The 19,343-nt window shown below is 39.2% G+C and overlaps 1 protein-coding gene and 2 long non-coding RNA genes across 3 annotated transcripts; 2 read left to right on the top strand and 1 right to left on the bottom strand.

The window, feature by feature from the left end:
- Window positions 1-307: 307 nt before the first annotated feature.
- LOC137062301 (uncharacterized) lies at window positions 308-3,994 on the bottom strand. Its single transcript, XM_067433156.1, has 2 exons — window positions 3,604-3,994; window positions 308-2,349 (listed from the first exon to the last, which is right to left on the bottom strand). The coding sequence occupies exons 1-2, from the start codon at window positions 3,665-3,667 to the stop codon at window positions 449-451; spliced, it is 1,965 nt and encodes a 654-aa protein (XP_067289257.1). The 5' UTR covers window positions 3,668-3,994; the 3' UTR covers window positions 308-448.
- Window positions 3,995-13,829: 9,835 nt separating this feature from the next.
- On the top strand, window positions 13,830-15,798 carry LOC137062681 (uncharacterized). The gene is made up of 3 exons (XR_010901265.1): window positions 13,830-13,948; window positions 15,181-15,517; window positions 15,680-15,798. It is a non-coding gene; the product is annotated as an uncharacterized lncRNA (long non-coding RNA).
- Window positions 15,799-17,157: 1,359 nt separating this feature from the next.
- Window positions 17,158-18,777, top strand: LOC137062683 (uncharacterized). Its single transcript, XR_010901266.1, has 3 exons — window positions 17,158-17,239; window positions 17,611-17,670; window positions 17,980-18,777. It is a non-coding gene; the product is annotated as an uncharacterized lncRNA (long non-coding RNA).
- The last annotated feature ends 566 nt before the right edge of the window (window positions 18,778-19,343 follow it).

Below are 19,343 nucleotides of genomic sequence, written 5' to 3'. Positions count from 1 at the left end.
TAATGTAGTATCTGCTATACCTACAAATCACATTCATGTTAAAGCATTGCAAAACAACTTTTCTTTGGAGCAATATAGGCAAGTTAAACTCCAATTCAACAGAGCAAAACAAAATCATGTTGCCTAAGTGTTTCTAACGCTTTTTGTACTCTTATGATGATAACTAAGATAAACAAGTTGATGATTTTATATGGTGCAGTATCTGTTTCAGTAGGTTTATAAACATAAAGTACTGAATGAAATGAATACATGGGACAGATATTTCAAATTAGTAAACATACATTTAATAATAGATTGTGTGTGTGTATATATATATATAAATAAATAAATAAATAAATAAATAAATAAATAAATAAATAAATGAATGAATGAATGAATGAATAAATAAATAAATAATGATGATAATAATAATACAAATAATTGATGAACACCACATTTCATATGGTTATTACTCCTCATCCTCCAAAACATTGCTCACAGGCAGGGAATACCAGAACACCCTCCTGTTTGGTGGCATGAGGTGACAAAGATTACAGAGGATGTCTCTCTTCTTGACCTCCTCAACCCCTCTATTCTGTGGTCGCAAAAGAGTGGGCACCTTCAGCGAGAATTTCTTCATGAGGAAGTCCAATTCCATAAATTCATTCTCCGTATGGGACAGCTTGTAAAAGAGGCTCTTGGAGCCACGCCGCACCTGTATCTCCGCCATCTCCCCAAGCTTTGGTGCTTGCGCTTTCTTGACCTTGACGGTGGAGTGGCCATCCCTCCAATCTAGCACATTGGCATTCTCCAATTTGATAACATCCACCTTCCTGGAGTTGGAGCTTGCCACAACACTCACAAAGTCCTCAAAGTCGTAGACCACACCACCTGGACGGCTCCTCATTTGCTGCTCGACACCATGGTGGAAACTGTCTGCGCTCATGAACGTGTGTCCCCTCTCAAAAAACTTTAGTGTGATGTCCTCCTGTGAAATGGTGTCACTGTTCACAAGAGTGACAAGTGAGGATAGAAGGCACCAGTTCTTATTCTGTGCACTGCAGTTGTCCACCCAGAATATGGTGTGGCGTACATCCCGCTCCTTCTCCAATGCAGTTGTATATGCTGATGTAATTTCCGCGGCACTTCGCCCAGCCATTCCCTCGTGCCACAATACAGAGATGGTGTTTTTTTTGTTTGTTTTTTTCCCCACTGAGGCAAATGTTTCGTGGTATGCCACGATGCGACGAGTAAATACTGCTGACTTGACTCCTGGCATCCGTGGCAGCATTATCACCTTCTGGAGGTCCACACTCCGAACTGATGTCATGTCCGGCCAGTCCCTCTCTGCATCTGCCTGGTAGCTTTGGCGGCTCTCTAGGGCAGACTGCTTATGTTTGTTCCACCTTAGGCACTCTGGGCAATCTGAGCTTTCAGTCTCCCCTGTGTGGCAGTTCACATGTTCTGCATGTTCCAAACAGTCCTCACATTGCTCCTCCCCAAGTTTGGCAAAGCTGATTTTTTTGTCTTTTACCATCTTCCTGTATGCTTCATAGGAGCAGGCGTTTCCTTTATCCAGGTAGTCTGAATGCATCATCTTAATTGTGATGTCACTTGGCAGGTACCGTCGATTTGGGGCATGCTCCCGTCTGTAATGGCTCACACAAGGATGGAAGGACTCAATGTGGTCATCAAGGGTCTTCACGTCTATCTTGTTGACTGCAGCCTGCCTTCCTCTCTGGTCCTTGGATGGAACCAGTGGCCTGGTGTTCGACTTCCCCATCATGGAAATAACGAGACTGTCATTTTTAGGGTGGTAGCCCAATGATGACAGGAAAAACATTTTGCAGACCTGTCTTGGCTCTCCTTTCTGGTTTTGCAGGCGGTAGATAAATGAGCGGCCACGGCGACTTTCTGGGCCGGTTGTTATTCTTTTGGTTGGCATTGGGGTAACTGAGTAAAACATCCATGATCGTCTTTCTGTGTAGGTCATCTCCCAGTACTGACTCCATATCTCCCTCCGTCTTTCCTCTGAAATATGGTCTGTACACCTTCTTCGACATTTGGCACCACATGGCTCTCTCATTGGTGGTCGACGTGATTCAACATCAGGCTGTGGCCCTGGCTGTGGCTCTGGCTGGGGCTCTGGCTGGGGCTCTGGCTGGGGCTCTTGCACTTGTTCTCCTGGGTCTCCAAGTTCCACTTCAGTCTGTGCCATCGTAGGGGTTGGGACATAATCTAGGTCTGTAATGTCATCATATAAGCTGTCCACGCTGGTGGTATCCAGGAAAGTGTCCAGGATGGTCCACTCCATTGTTTCAGCGGGGGGCAGGACTTGCTGCCTCTTTGATGGAATACCTACATGTGTATCTTAAATGAAAAAGAGAGAAAATTAGTGGCATGAATGTAAATCCACATCTGTCTGTGTCTGTCTGTCTGTCTGTGTAGGCTACTGCAACAAATTATTATTATTATTATTATTAGTATTATTAGTATTTATTATTAATTATTATTATATGGACCTACAGGACAACATCTTCACTCTGATCAACATATGTAGGCTATATATCGATGTCTGTATATCATAATATTTAATTGTACAGGGAATAATTTTAATAAAGTTTAATTAATTAATAAATGCCTAAATAATGACTAACACAATAATAAATATATAATTTTTAACCCTTAATGAAAATGAAGAAAGAAAAGCCAACATACAAAAAACGCAGCCTGGCTTTATAAGTTACATTAGGTTGTAAGTTGTATTATCCTACAATAATAGGATAAAACAGAAGCTTGCAGTAATGCAGAGGGAAACATTTTCATAGGTTAATATAATTAAGGGGAATCCAAATTAAATATATAATTTTATATTTAGAAGAACAAACCGTGCAATAAATAAATGCTTAGGAACAGGAACCAATGTGTTGAGCCTGAGCGCTAAGGGGGGTCGTAAATAACTGCCGACTCGCTCTGCAGAAGTTTGTTTTTGTTGAAAGCATGATGCTTACAGTAAAGAGAAAGGTGTCAGTTTTGCTCACAACTCACTAATTTCTTTAAACAGCGGACATAGTCTTTAAACAGCGGACATAGTCTTCAAACAGCGGACGCGAAGAGAGTGCGTTTTAAGTTGAACAGACACCTGTTGCCGTTTCTCTGTCTGTTCGTTAGTAAGATAATTCGAAAAGTACTGTACGGATTTGGATGACATTTTCGGACAACATGGGTATTAGGACAAGGAACAGATGACTACATTTTGGTGGTGATCCGGAACACGGGACATTTGGAATTTGTAATGCTACATTGACCGCGGTTATTATGCTCTCCGAGTGCTTTTCTAGTTATTGAATATTTTTCCACCGCTGATTGGATTATAACTTTGTGTCATGAACAACAAAATGATGACATGGCATCGGCGATGATGTGAAGTTACAGAGGATAAAGTTACAGCTAGGAGCAGGGAGGATCAGGGGGAGGTAAGCAAAGCTATTTGAAACATCGCCTGTTAATTAGCATAATGCTTTCTGAATGGACCTCTGAGAGGAAGTCCCGCCCTGGCGGCTGACAGGTGTTTATATTGTGATAGCCTAGCCTCTAAATGTTTAATCTGTCACTGTTACTTACCATTCTCCGGGTATTTTCTTTTCAACGCCAGTTCGACCATCTTCTTTCCCCTGCTTTGTGCCATCTCAAACAAAATTTGTGGGAAGTTAGAAGGGTGAAATCGCAAATGTTAAAACCGTCTCGTGAGGATGCCGCTAAATCAGCTGTGTGTGTTCACCATGGAAACAGTAACTGCGCTGCGTAGCAACACGGTTATTTTTTGTTGGGTAAAACAAAACAAGAATACAGTAATGGATGTTACTGTACTCATGCTTTGTTTCACTAGGCCTTTTTGCAGTTACTGTACAAACGACTACCATTTTTCACCAAAACGACACACATTTGAGATAATATTTTTTGTCACATAACAAAGGATGCCTTGAATGTCATGAAAATGATAATAACTCATTTTTGACCAAAAATGCAGTTACTGCCTTTTTGTTTTGTAGGGCAGTAATCTGAAGGCCACACAAATTTTGAAAGTATGTAGCCATTGACTCTGCAGAAAGCATGCGCTGACCCCGCTCTGTGATTTTACATGGCCTACCTCATTGTGGCTGAGTTGCTGTTGTTCCCAATTGCTTTCACTTTGTTATAATACCACTAACAGTTGACTGTGGCATATTTAGTAGTGAGGAAATTTCACAAATGGACTTATTCCACAGGTGGAAACCTGTCATGGTACCACGCTTGAATTCTCGGAGCTCCTGAGAGCGACCTATTCTTTCACAAATATTTGTAAAAGCAGACTGTGTGTCTAGGTGCTTGATTTTATACACCTGAATTCAATTATTTGGAGGGGTGTCCCAATACTGGTTACACCACTTAGAAGTGCAAATAAATAAAAGTAAATAAATCAATAAATCAATAAATCAAAATATTCATTGTTTAGTCGATTTGAACACAAAATAGTCATGACCAATATATTGTTTTCTCTATCACAATGTAAAAAATAAAATAAAAATAAAAAAGAGGCTCAGTTGCTGTTGTTAAATACTAAATTAATACAAAAACGCAGATGTTCATAACCTGGTGGTATGTCTAGTGCCAACAAGTTCTTCTGCTCTTTCTCTCTCTCTCTCTCTCTCTCTCTCTCTCTCTCTCTCTCTCTCTCTCTCTCTCTCTCGGATCGCCGAGACAGAGGTAGAGTAGGGGGTTGGAGAGGGGGAAAGAGAGGGGGGTTAATTGGTTCCTTATGTCCAACTGCACCACGTTTTCCTCTAAATAACAGGACTTTTTTGTTTCAAATAATGGCTTTTCCATCCTTTTCTATGTGCGGTGGTAGAGGGAGAAGCAACAAACTCAGGAATTAAGAGATCAGTAGTTCACATTGCTATTGCTTTTTCTGTCAGGTTACGGATTTGGGTATTACACATACTAAAGTAATGGAGATTTATTTTTGCAAAATGTAGGTGTTTACTGCATATGTAAAACTCACTGCCACAATACTAGGATGTTATGGATGGTTGCCAGAGCATTGCTGTGTGGTTTCTATGTCATTGCTAGAAGATTGCTAGATGCTTGCCTACTGGTCCAAGTTAAAAGTATCCATATTCAACGATGCTTTCAAACATTTGATAGTCTGCTTGGGGAAAGTCTGATTGCTTCAAAGTTAAGTAATTTATAATAACTATGTAATTATATAATTATTAATATATTAATAATTTTTAATAACTGTGTTAATGGTACTTTTTGCAAAAAAGCAACAGTAGCTTTACCCAAATCCAACATGGGGAAAATAATTTTTATTAGATGGCTGCATAGCACCTGTTTGCTCAGCATGGGAATTGACTAGTTGATCAAAACCATGTAGATACTTGGGGTAATACGGACCAGACCTCATATGTCTTTGAAGATCCTGTTTTATGTTTTTTCAACCAAGCATTTCTCTTCGATTTTTCCCCTACGGAGAGAAGAAAGCGTTAGAACGGTAATATCGAAGCACCCCAGTTTATGTGCCTATATGGAAGGCATTAACTCAGAAATTCCTTTGAATCTGTGAGTAAACTGACAAGATGGTGGGATTTGGAGTTGCAGTTGTCTTCAAAGAGATTCGCCAATCCTGCCATGACCCCCAGGACACACCCACGGTGAGGTATCGCTAACACGCAGTGAAAATGTGATTACTGACCTCACTGACTCAATAACAAACATCTGTAAAGAAACAGGCTCCGTGAGTCACTCAGCAGTTCCGTACAACCCTCATGTAGAAGAGCTCACATCCAGCAAGGAATATTAGAGTGAGGAAAACAAGTTGTTTTGACAGACAGTTTTCAGAATTTTAAATGAACCAGCATTTCCTGTTTTAGTTGGTCATCTGGTGTGGTTCAGATTCTGTTCCATAACATAAAGTGCTATTGTGGTGTCCCCACCAGGCTTTAAAGGCAGTCACATGCCAGGTAAGACACAGGCAAGTGCAAGTATGAAATGCATGTAATCAATCCAACCAAATAACAAACAGGTGATGCGGATCGACACGGGGAAGATGAATCAATCAATCAATCAATCAATCAATCAACTTTATTTATATAGCGCTTTTACAATCACGATTGTGTCAAAGCAGCTTCACAGTGTCAAACAGGGTAATATTGCGACAAAATTAGATTTGGCTGTACAGCCGTACTGGAGAAAACAGTGATGTTATCAGCTTATTTTAATTTATCATATAGCGACAATGTTGGCAGATCAGTATTATAGTTTATAGAATTAAATAAGACCTAATTCATATATTTTATTTGTATAATAAGTTGAATAACTTTAATCATATTTTTAGTGTCCCCAACTGAGCAAGCCAAGCCAAAGGCGACAGTGGCAAGGAACCAAAACTCCATCGGGGCATGATGGAGAAAAATAAACCTTGGGAGAAACCAGACTCAGTCGGGGTGCCAGTTCTCCTCTGGCCTATTAACACACCGTGTAAGATTATTATTCTGGCAACCTTACAGGTCGGAAATCATATTAGATCGGATTATTCAAAATTTTCAGGGTATCACGGAAGAGACAGATTTATTTAGGATGGGGCGTCAATTACACAAGAGTATGAATACATGAAAGATCGGAATTATTGCGCCGAAGACGGGTTTTGAGCATGTCGTGCCAGTGAGGCAAATTCGGAGGAGACACCATTTGACACGGCTCAGCAGACACTCCAGGATGCGTTGGTCATGTCCAGGCAGGTCCACCATCCGATCCGGACAGGGCCCAGATCCGGGATAAACCTCGGGATAAACAGAGAGACTAACATTAGCGTAGATGTCACTCTTTTTATGATGTAACGAGTACATCAGGTGTTATGGGAAGTGTTCCCGGTTCCGGCTGACCTAGTTAATGCAGCCTAACAATCAGTCAATTGAATTGAATAATGAAAGTTAAAAATGTTCTATGTGTATGCCATAGTAAAGAGATGTGTTTTTAGTCTAGATTTAAACTGACAGAGTGTGTCTGCTTCCCGAACAATGCTAGGAAGACTATTCCACAATTTAGGAGCTAAATAGGAAAATGATCGACCGCCTGCAGTTGATTTAGATATTCTAGGTATTATCAACTGGCCAGAGTTTTGAGACCGCAATCGACGTGATGGGGTATAATGCGTTAAGAGCTCGCTTAAGTACCGGGGAGCTAAACTATTTAGTGCTTTGTAAGTAATAAGCAAGATTTTAAAATGTATGCGATGTTTAATAGGGAGCCAGTGCAGTGTTGACAGAACTGGACTAATATGATCATACTTCCTGGTTCTAGTAAGAACTCTAGCTGCTGCATTTTGGACTAGCTGGAGTTTGTTTATTAAGCGAGCAGGGCAACCACCCAGTAGAGCATTACAATAATCTAGCCTTGAGCTCATGAACGCATGTACTAACTGTTCAGCATTTTGCATTGAAAGCATGTGCCATAATTTAGATATATTTTTAAGATGATAGAATGCGGTTTTACAGATGCTAGAAACGTGGCTTTCAAATGAAAGATTGGTATCAAAGAGCACACCCAGGTTCCTCACTGACGACGAGGGCTTGACAGAGCACTCATCAAGTGTTAGACAGTATTCTCGGTTACTACTTGTGGAGAATCAACATGAACTCCGATGCGGCTGTGGTCTCCCTCCAACTCCCACGTAACGTCAGATCTCAGGCACTCTCATGATGAGCAAACGACGGACAAACCACTCCTGCATTCAATGCCAGGCCCAAACGTGCACTTCGCTCCTGCTCGGCTTGATCTAGTCCCTCTTAAAGTGACATGATTAGGTTCAGGTGCGAAACCACGCCTTCCCTCAGCCAATCACCTGTAACTCAGGATTAAACAAACTGACGGAACCGTCACACACCCCCGTTTAAAAAAATCCGCCATCACCAGATAAGGATCATAACTTTAACAAAAAGTAGACTCAACAAAGTAGTGTTGATGAGTTTGATTTCTGTAAGGGCAACTATCGTCAAAGATGACTGACAATTTGCATACAGTTTGGATTGGCGGTATGGTTGTGTTCTGGGCAAGAACTCAGTTTGCATGGATAAAAGCACGGAGAGCATTGATTAACCCCGGTACCCGGTGGGATACGGGTATGGTTAGGGAAACATTTGGTAGTGTATGTAGGTTTAAGGGAGTGTTAAGTTGTACAGAAAGGGTTAACATGGTAATTATAGATAAAATTCCAGAAATGTAATTATATATGTATAATTACATGCATGTATTTTTAAAATATAAGTAAATTGTAAAACCATGCAGGTACACAATATGTGTTTTGGATGCACATTGTATGAATTTAAATGAAATCTATATTGTTATATCTCTCCATATAAAGCATACAGACTTCATTCAAGCCACAGAAAAAAATGCACAATACACAATCTTCCAGCCTAGGGGGAAGTCAACATGTATTAAACAACAAATTTGGACTAATCTATTCTAATTTATAAGAAAAAATAAATGTACGAATGCACACACTAGATGATACTTCCGGACCGCAAGACCACACACCTGTCGATTGTAGTAATATTTTCACAGTGAGACAAGATCTCACGGAGACTCGTGTGACTTGAGGATTTTTAAAAAAACCAAAACAAAAAAACAGATGGAGGACGATCGACGTCGTCAGCTGGTTCTCCTGCTGTGAGTTTTGTTTACGGGAGGAGAAACAAAATGGAAAAAAGAACATGGGTGATCTTTCTAAAGACTCCACTTACATGGCTTGTTTGTGACTGCCAAGTTTCAGCTAAAGAAGGACACAACATCTGGTTGGTGAAGGGATAGTCATTGGCGGGCATCACATTAGAGGCATCCCGATCAAGAGTCGATTTGGGATTGTGTGGGCTCTGACGTGATCGGGAGCAGTAGAATAAATGTAATGACACAACACAATTGAAGATTTTTTGGACAAAAAGTTGATTGCAACAAGCATCAAATTGGGCCAAGCCCTCTGATCACTTTGGGAAGCAAATCAGGCTCAAAATTGAGTTTAAAATCTTCAAGCGTGTGGCCAGCCTTATCTAAAGAATATGTACAAGTGGGGCAGCAGGATTTTGAACAGCCCCCGGAGTCAAAGCCCTCGTATCAATGTTAATCAAGATGTGGCATTGTGTGGAAATGAAGCTCTAGCGTAAGTTCTGCCAGGAAGATTCAATGTTCAGTCACTTCTCACATTCAGACCTATCCAATCATGTCATAATTCTAAGAGTATAAAAGTACACATGTCTGAGTTCACAGATGCTGACGCCAACACTACCTCCATCCTCCCCACTACCACTAGGTCGGTCCCTGCCTATACCTCCCAGGAGGTCGGCTGCGCCCCTGCCTTCATCTTCAGGCAGGAAATGCAGAGAAACGCTACCCTCGTGACGAGCGCTACGGACGGGGCCTACGCCAAAGAGCCTCTAATTACAATACTTGCTGGTCTCCTAATAAACTTGCTATGTTATCATACTCCATCTGGCCTCCCAAGTCTTTCTGATAGAACTGCACTTCTTGTCCATGAAGTGGTAAAATACATTAATTCCAAAAGGATTCCAAGCAATAGGGAATTTCCTGTGATGGCTAAAGATTTCCCAATGCAGATTTCCCAATCGGTTCAATTTGGACATTCATTCGCAAATTCACTGCTTTGATCAGTAGAAAGCTGCTTGGTTTCAAATAGACTTCTTCATGGTTCTAGTTCTGATTCATACTGGCAATGGGCCCATCATGGACTCATGACTGGGTCAGGCCACCTAAACTGTGATGTGAGCTGTTCTCGGACTGCAGTAGTCAGTATCTATTAAACGTGCTCCAAGGAAGGAACAGTGGCGAACCGGCGACAGGATCATGGGTGGCCAAGGCTCGTTGATCCACGTGGGGAGCGAAGGCTGCCAAATTGCTCAAGAAGTTCACGCTGGTTCTGATAAAAAAGGTGTCAAAATACACAGTGCATTGCAGTTAGTTGCGTATGGGGCTGTCAGGGTTTCCATGCAGACTTGTTGAATTGCCCTTTAAATTTCCCAGATCTAAATCCAATCGGGCATCTGTGGGATGTTCTGAACAAACAAGTCCGACCCATGGAGTCCCCACCTCACAACTTACAGGACTTAAAGGATCTGCTGCAAACATCTTGATGTCAAATACCATAGCACACCTTCAGGGGTCGAGTGGAGTCCATGCCTCTTTACCTTTTTGTAGATAATCAAGTTACAATCTTTATCCAAAGTGTAAATGCCACATACTAAAGTCGATAACAGTTACTTGATGGGTACTGGATGAAGATCACAATAACAATCACATTATCTAGATCTCTTAGTTTGACTTATAAATACTACTTATACTCGACTTAGCTCGAGTATACAGTAGACATTTTAAACAACTAATTATTGTTTCAGTCCGACTGAAATCAAACTTACACTAGGAGATCTATTGGGCAGAGACTGTAAGAGTTTTATGGATAGTAGCCTATGGCTTGACTGTTAACTGTGTTTTGCTATCAAGATGTTAGCATCACTTCTTTAAGCTTGAAAAACTCATTACCGCATAGTTGTGGGAGTCAACTCATTAGTCTTGTTTGACCCAGTTCTTAGCTCATCTGTGTTTACTACAGATGCCAGTAAAATGGTTTTCAATCAAATATGCCTTCAGAAAAAGTCCTTTGTCATTTGCCAGGAAACTACTAAGACACCAGAGCTCATTGCCTCTATCTACAGTTTATTTAATCTGTCTCTGACAGCAGTACAGAGGGTTGCTAACCCCACCACTATATGACCTCCTGTTTCCTCTCACTCTCTCGCCCTCATGTCCTGAACTCTTGTTCTAACTGTTTGGGCAGCCTGTTCTGGCAAGGAAAAGAGACTCCAGGTCTCCTGTCAACTCCCCTGGCCTCCAAATACATGTTTAGAAATGTCCCTACTCCCCCTAAAAATATGGAGCAAGAAGCCAGTTGAGTTTTGACATGCCTGAAAGAATGAGGAAAATGTGGCTGTGATTTCACTGTCATCCTACTATGATGCTGTTGTCGATGTATTTTTTTGACACTGCAGAAGCTCACTATTCATAAGAGATTTGTTTTCTGAGAAATCTACAAATATCATCTTCCGATACTTCCCCAATTCTATTTTTAGTTGATATAGGATGCAGACTTCATTCAGTTCTTGAACTATTCCTAATGATAGTGCATTATGCAAATTCAACAAAAAACATACATTTGATTATGGCATTTGATGAAGGTCAAAAGTTAAATGAATACATAAATAATGTAATTTGCTGTCACTTTAAGAAAAGATATGTGAATAAAAAACTACCATGACCTAAAATTTCTAGTTTTTAGCAACAACAACAACAACAACAAAATTGTAATAAAGTTTCCCAGGCAGCAAAATAGCGTCATCCCAGATCCATCCCACATCTGGTACACATGTAATCGGTGTTTACCAGATGTGGCTCGGTTCTGGACCATCATGTTACTAGGAAACTGAATGAGCTCACCAAACATACAGTCTTGAAGGACCCAACTTGACAATGAACACAAGAAACACTGGGGTTCAAATACACAAGGGGTAATTGGCAAACAAGACACAACTGGGAAAAATCAAAGAACTAATCAGCAAGAAAAACTACAAAGGACTACAAAACATGGTGTGAAACAGGAAATATCATAAAAGTCCACACAAGACCAGGGGAACACAGGTTGATGTTGAGGCTGAACACAGACCCTAACAGGTATTTTACTGGGAATTTTTATTTATTTATTTGTGTATCAATAGATGAATCAATGGGTTAAATTACTTGTTTCACATCTTAAACTGGGCACTACAAGGACATTTGACATTTTCGTGTTATGAATGCACTAAACAGACAATCTACCAATGTTAACTGCATGAAGAAACATTGGTGCTATTGGCTTGAAGCTTAACAGTTTATGAAAAGATGGAAAGCTTGTTAAATCCAGCTGTACGTCAGATGTTGCTTCTTTGCATGCTGTTGTGCAAACTCTAGAAGAAGAAAAAAGTAACCTCCGTTTCAATCAAACAACTGATTACACTGTAGACTGTATCCATCTTCATGTGAAGGGCTCTCATGAAAACATGTTGGACCACAATTTGGAGCAAAGGCAAGAGACAATTTATGCAACGTGAAACAGCATTTATCCCTAAAAGGAGTTTGTGGTGCATTATTTTAGGGACTTTTTTACACTTAGTTCTTTGTCTCTTTGTCTCACACATTTTAAGTGTGGTGACAAATTAGATTTGAAGTTTGGTTCACATGCCTAGCATTGCTGCAGATGCATTTAGTGGCACGACTCAAAACGGTATTTTACATTTGATCACAAATCTGAAAATTACTCTACATAAAATGAGCAGTTCATGAACCATTGAACTGCATACCTGAAGTAATTGGTGAGGTGTTTGCATCAAATATTCCTCAAGCATTGACACTCTTGCCTTGTGCGAGATCTACAATATATCTCTACGAATATAATGCAAATATACTTTATGCATTCTCTCTTTATCAAAGTGTCTTTGCAGTTAACTTTTGATGATCAAACTTCATCATCCAAATAACTGTAAATTAGTTTAGTTAAACATACTACATATAAAAATCTGTATATCGTATCCACAAATGAGCAATTCATTACCACAATTTACTTATAAGTCAGCATGTTTTACTAATTAATTCTCTCGTTTTACTAAACCATCACTGGTTTCTCGTTTACACCACCACTGAACTAGAGCAGTGGAAACGTGTTCTCTGGAGTGACGAATCAAGCTTCTCTGTCTGGCAATCCAATAGACGAGTCTGGGATTGGCGGTTGCCAGAATAACAGTTCTTGCCTGACTGCAATGGGCCAAGTGTACAGTTTGATGGAGGATGGGTTATGGTGGGTTTTTTTTTTTTTTTTGTTTGTTTGTTTGGTTTTTTTTCTTCAGTGGTTGGGCTTGGCCCCTAAGTTCCAGTAAAAGAATCACAATTTCATGCTCCCAACTTTGTTGGAACAGTCTGGGGATGGCAAGCATTGACAAGCATTGACAAGCATTGACACTCTTGCCTTGTGTGATATATACAATATATCTCCACGAATATAATGCAAATATACTTTATGCATTTAATCTCACTTTATCAGAGTGTCTTTGTGGTTAACTTTTGATATTCAAACGTCATCATCCAAATAACTGTAAATTAGTTTAGTTAAACGTACTACATATAAAAATCTGTATATCGTATCCATAAATGAGCAATTCATTACCACGACTCACTTATACGTCAACATGTTTTACTAATTCATTCTTTCATTTTACTAAATCGTGGCCATGTTGTAATAATTTATTCCCTTGTTTTAGTTCAATGACTTTATAATTCATGGGATATATACTGTACGTATTTGTCCTCGTCTCATGTGCTGGGTTCTGTAAACACCACATCTGGGATTTCATTTATTTACTTTTGCATCTTGCACTGAACTTTGTGATGGCTAAAAAGGTGAATGCGATCCATGTGTACTTATTCTACCCTGTTGTCATTGTCATGTGAATTACAGCATCAGATGCATTGCTTCACTGACATTCGTAACTCATCTGCAATGGCCTCATGGGATAGTAAAGTGTCCATTGGATGCACACATCAGAAGCAGTAGGATATATGGGTACTTTCCGCCAGCTGTTTTATGCAACAAGTCCTCCAACCCATACGACCATATAAGTCGTGTATCCATACCTTTAAATACGACCAATACAAGCGTTTCCTATAATAGTGCCCCTACCGGCAGCTGGAGATATGTCACTTTAAGAAACTTTCGCCTCAATTCATTGTGGCTTTTCTATCTACTTGCTCTTTTGTTAAACTCTTGCAGCTATTCGAAGTGGTTTGTTTATTCCTATAAAAATATGGATTTTAGATGACTTCGAGACACGTACAGGTAGGGGTTCCATACATCCCGTAAAGTAGTCGATCGTCACGTATTTATGAATGAAATCATGCGTCTTGTTTAAATATGGGACATTTTGTCCGATTTTTCAAGCACGGTGACGTTCAAATCATTAATACGGACGCCAGCATAGTAAGTTTTCATTGTAATATTCATTTGAAATTCCCCAGTGATGGGAAAGGGATCATGTTAAAAGTGCACACGATGTTACCATGTTTTTACCATAGTATATCGAGCATGTCGTGTAGTAAAAGCAGCCCATGCTTCTCCCAGCGTAACTGTAGTTTTACTGTGGTATTTGTAGTTAAAGCACAGTAACTACAACACTTGCTAAGCTTTTACCACAGTAACCATATTGTTACTGTGGTATTTGTTGTTAAAGCTCAATAAACACTTTTCATGGTTTTACCTCAGTAACCGTTTTGCTGTGGTATTTGTAGTTAAGCACGGTAACCAGAACACCTGCAATGCTTTTACCACAGTAGCCATGGTTTTACTGTGGTATTTGTAGGTAAAGCACGGTAACCACAACACTTGCAATGTTTTTACCACAGTAACATAGTTTTACTGTGGTATCTGTTGTTAAAGCATGGTAACCACAACACTTACAACGCTTTTACCACAGTAACCATAGTTTTACTGTGGTATCTGTTGTTAAACCATGGTAACCACAACACTTACAATGTTTTTACCACAGTAACATAGTTTTACTGTGGTATCTTTTGTTAAAGCATGGTAACCACAACACTTACAATGCTTTTACCACAGTAACCATAGTTTTACTGTGGTATCTGTTGTTAAAGCACGATAACCACAACACTTGCTAATCTATTAAAGTTACCACAGTAGTAGTACCCATATTTGTACTGTGGTATTTGTTGTTAAAGCTCAATAAAAAACTATTTTCATGGTTTTACCTCAGTAACCATAGTTTTGCTGTGGTATTTTGTTGTTAAAGCACGGTAAACACAATACTTTCCATGGTTTCACCACAGTAAGCATAGTTTTACTTTTGTATTTGTAGTTAAAGCACAGTAACCATGACACGTACCATGGTTTTACCTCAGTAACTGTACTTTTACTGTGTTCTATTAGAAGTTAAAGCACTGCATACCATGGTTCTACCACAATTACCCCAACACTTGCCATGCCTTTAATGTTTTTTTTTTTTTTTGTAATTCAATATTTATGTTATTGTAATTTAATATTTTTCTGTCTTGCAGTGTCTTCAGATCACCTGCTCCTCCATCTCCAACAACAACCTTAAATCCAACAGTTATTTTAAGAAGCCATCTCTTGCAAAAGCTAACTTACTATCTGTCTGTCTATCTTTCTGTCTGTCTGTCTTTCTCTGTCTCTCAGCTTTTTTTCTGAACTGTATTTTGTAATTCATCTACACATATCTTGGCATATTTTTAAAACTCAAAATCTAATTTTGACCAGTTATGTCAGAAAGCTGCTAGTATTAACAGGGAACTTGAACTCAAAGCTCCCAATGCTGATCTTGAAGAAGCTGCAATGGAGGCTGAACAAGTCCTTTAAAGGTTCAGCCCTTCACAGGTAAAGGTGAACACATTTAGCTTTAACAGATTTGTTTTTAAGGAATGTATCTTTATTATGTTATGTGTTATTAACTTTCCTTAAAGTCCTTCCTCTTATATATATTGGTCACAGATAATTTTTAACACTGCCTCAACATGTATATATTTCTCTTTGATTCAGCTGAAAAGGAAGTGATGTCAAGGGCTTGTTTAACCTGTCTTGTTCGTGGAGTGGGATGAATTTGGCGGTTTATGGAGAAGACTGAAGAAAAGAAAAAAACCTGCAACGGTAAATATTTCTAGTGGTATGTCTGTTTTTGTCGTAACCCTTGATTGAACATCACTGCATTCACATTTCGCACAGCATTGGAGGTTTCTTAAACTTTACATATCACACTGCTCCATCAGTAAGATGGGGATGTCATGTCGACGTAGTAGTAGTTCACACAGATTGTTTATATATGTAAATACGCACTACACCTTACGTCTTTTGCAATGTCTCGTGCATGACATAACATTATAAAAAGTCGGGGCTCAAGTTAAAATCATTTCAACTTCTCATCTCGAGACCTTGCGGGTTATTTTCCCATTCCACTGCCCGCGACTCGCGTTTTTCAAAGCAAACACGCTTTCTGTGTGAAAAAGGCCATGATTCATTGTCTCGCTATCACCAGAACAATCTCAATTTAAGATTGAACATTGGTCTGGGGAGTCTGCTCAGTATAAGAGGCATGATCAATGGGCCTAATTCAAATGACTTTGTTTGCAATTGATAGTCCATCAAACAATCAGACCACAAGAGGCGTGAGCAATAAGCATCGACCTATCGCTTCTCTATCCGTCATCGTGTTAAATCCACCAATAGCCCACCTGGTGGATAAGCCAGTCTGTGATTGGTTTCCGCAAAAGTGTGTAACAGAAGCAGTAGAAATGAATGTGCAGGTTTCCAGACTGAGCTGCAGGGTGAAATCAAATCGCTGGCAGATCGGGCTGGGTTTATCCAGTCTACATACTTCATGCAATTTACCAAGTCAGCAAATTCATAAGATATTGGACAAGCAAACTTGTACAAAATTCTATGGCTTTATTCCTGCTGCTGTCATTGGCTATTGTCTCAAGTCTCGTGCCGATTGTGCCCCTTGTAAGTAGTCAGACAGTTTATATCAGACATTTTATATTAAGTCCATTTTATTCTATATTAACCTTTACAAATAGGAAATGTTTCTGCCGTTCCAACAGTACATCATATCTGCACACACCTCATAGTCTGCCTTTTTTCTCAATGTTTTTTTTTATTGAACACATCTGTTTAAGAAGCAAGAGTCTAGAAATAATAGTTTAACATGTCACATGACACATCAGATCATTTAAGTTTGTTCACACCAAGACCGATAACTATAATGATAACTATTTTAACATCAACACCAACGGACAATACATTTCTGTTTATTATAAGCACGTGCTGTGGTTATGTTGTCTGCCATTTTAAGTGATCTAATTGGCTGTCAAGGTTTTTATTTTTCATCAGCTGGAAAAATATTTTTAAATGATTCCAACGATATTGTTCCTTTGTGTCATTAAATGTTTTATAGCTGCTGTGTGGACTTGTTCCTTGGTGTAAAAAGGCCTTTAAACTGCTTACAGCAATCCAAACCAGACCTGTTGGGGATGAAGAATGAACATGGCCATCTTGTGCCCGAAGAGAAAAGACAGAATGACGAAAAGGTCCACATTTCCATTGGTATGTCTGTATTCAAGCAATGCAATTATATGTAGTACAGCATTTGATGTTGATCTCTCAAAGGACTGTTCAAGTCAGCAGTTATCATTTTTCACTTATAAATCTTTTTTATAGAATGAGCAAATCAGCTGTGCCATTATCTTTGTAATTTGGGCAGGAAATTACTTAATATTGTGAGACACCTGTTATTCACCAAAACTCTTTTTTTTCTAGAATTTTTATTGACTTATTATTTTCTCTGTTTGTTTGAAGGAGGATAAAGCCAGTTGATAAAGAAATATGCATTTTGTACATATGTACTAAAGAGTTTTCAATAGATTACTGATTTGTTATGACTGCTTGTATTATGTTCTCATTTTCTACTTGTACAGAAATAGTACATCAAGAAGTAGAGGAGCTGCTACCTGGCATTGAACACACACAATGGTCAGGTCAGTCTTTACACAGTTGGTCAGTTTGTATGGCCCAGACTAAAGAGAAGCGGCTTTGAGGCCAGATATGGTGTAGTCTTTGTTGACGGGGGAAATCTGTAGGCACCAAGTCATCAGTTAAATCATCAGTTAGAGACAGTTATGAAATAATTATTTTGGCCCATACCTCCAACAACCTCCTATACATATATATGTATGTGTGTATATATATTGTGTATATATATATATATATATTTAAAATGTGTATAAATAATAAAATATATTGTTTATTTATTTACCACCTCCTAAATACATGTTTTCTTATGTTAGGTCTTCATCCCCTGGTTGAGAAAAAGCTACACTGCATCAGTAGAGCTGAGGAACTATTTGAGCTCTGTGTTCATATCTCCAGTGATCAGTGACCACACATGGCCCATCTACACTGATGCTGTGCTAAAGAAGGCTCATCAGTGTCTTTTCTTCCTCAGATAGCTGAGGAAGTTCAGTGTGAGCCCCAAAACCCTAAAATCAGTTACACATGCACTGTGGAAAGCATCCTGGCAGGAACTGCACCACCCTCAACTGCAAAGCTCTGCAGAGAGTGGTACGAACTGCACAGAACATTGTTGGAGGTGAGCTTCCCTCCCTCCAGGACAGCTACACCAGGTGGTTTGTGAGGAAAGCACAGAGGATCATCAGACTCCAGCCACCCGAGCCATGGCCTGCTTTCACCATCACCATCAGGCAGACGTTCTTGCAGAACCTGCACCAGCAGACTGCGAGACGAGTTCTTTTCACAGGCAATCGGACTACTGAACTCGTACCAGTAACACCACACACAGCACACCTCATATGCACTGCTCTCCATCAGTTACACTGACTGGACTCTGACATAGTATTATACTGCACCCTAACAATATATTTGCACTAATTCATGCTGCTTTGCAATGGTCAAGTCACCTTTATTTATATATCGCTTTTTACAATGCTGATTGTTTCAAAGCAGCTTCACAGTGTTAACACAAAAAAATTATGCTACAGAATTTGATTTGGTTATACAGCCGCTCTGAAGAAAACTAATTATCATATAGTGACAATGCAGGCAGATCAGTAATTTAGTTGAAAATGTATTTGAATATTTAGTTGAAAAAGGCGACAGTGGTATATGTATACTGTAATTATTGTGTTTATTATTGTTTTCATTTAGTGCTCTCTGTATAGTATAATATTGTACCGTATATTGTTCTCTCTCTACCTGTATCGAGTCCCTTATGTGTACATTGTTAATACTGTATATGTGTTCTATACTTGTCATCCATACTGTCATGCTGCGGAGTTTGCACAAAATAATTTCACTCTTAATTTAATTTTAAAATAATTTAAAATGGTATTGTGACAATAAAGGGATTTTATTTGAATTGGTCACGTCTTTTGTTCAACATTTGTTCTGTACAATGATGGATAACAATTGCAAATTGTTTAGAGATATGGACAGCCAAGCAAGAGGAATAAAACCAGTATAGCTCTGATAATGAAAAGGAAACTGGATGTGATTTCACAATGCATGAATTTGTGTGGCAGCTTCATTTGTGAACTAATAAACATCATATGGTTTTAACATAACCCATTTTTATTTCTCTTAAATGTCTTTATATGTAACATTAGCTGTATTGTCCAGTAAAGTTTTGGATAAA

The sequence above is a fragment of the Pseudorasbora parva genome, chromosome 23 (genome assembly GCF_024679245.1).
Source record: "Pseudorasbora parva isolate DD20220531a chromosome 23, ASM2467924v1, whole genome shotgun sequence".
Lineage (NCBI taxonomy): Eukaryota > Metazoa > Chordata > Actinopteri > Cypriniformes > Gobionidae > Pseudorasbora > Pseudorasbora parva.
This window is presented reverse-complemented; position numbering and strand designations above follow the sequence as displayed.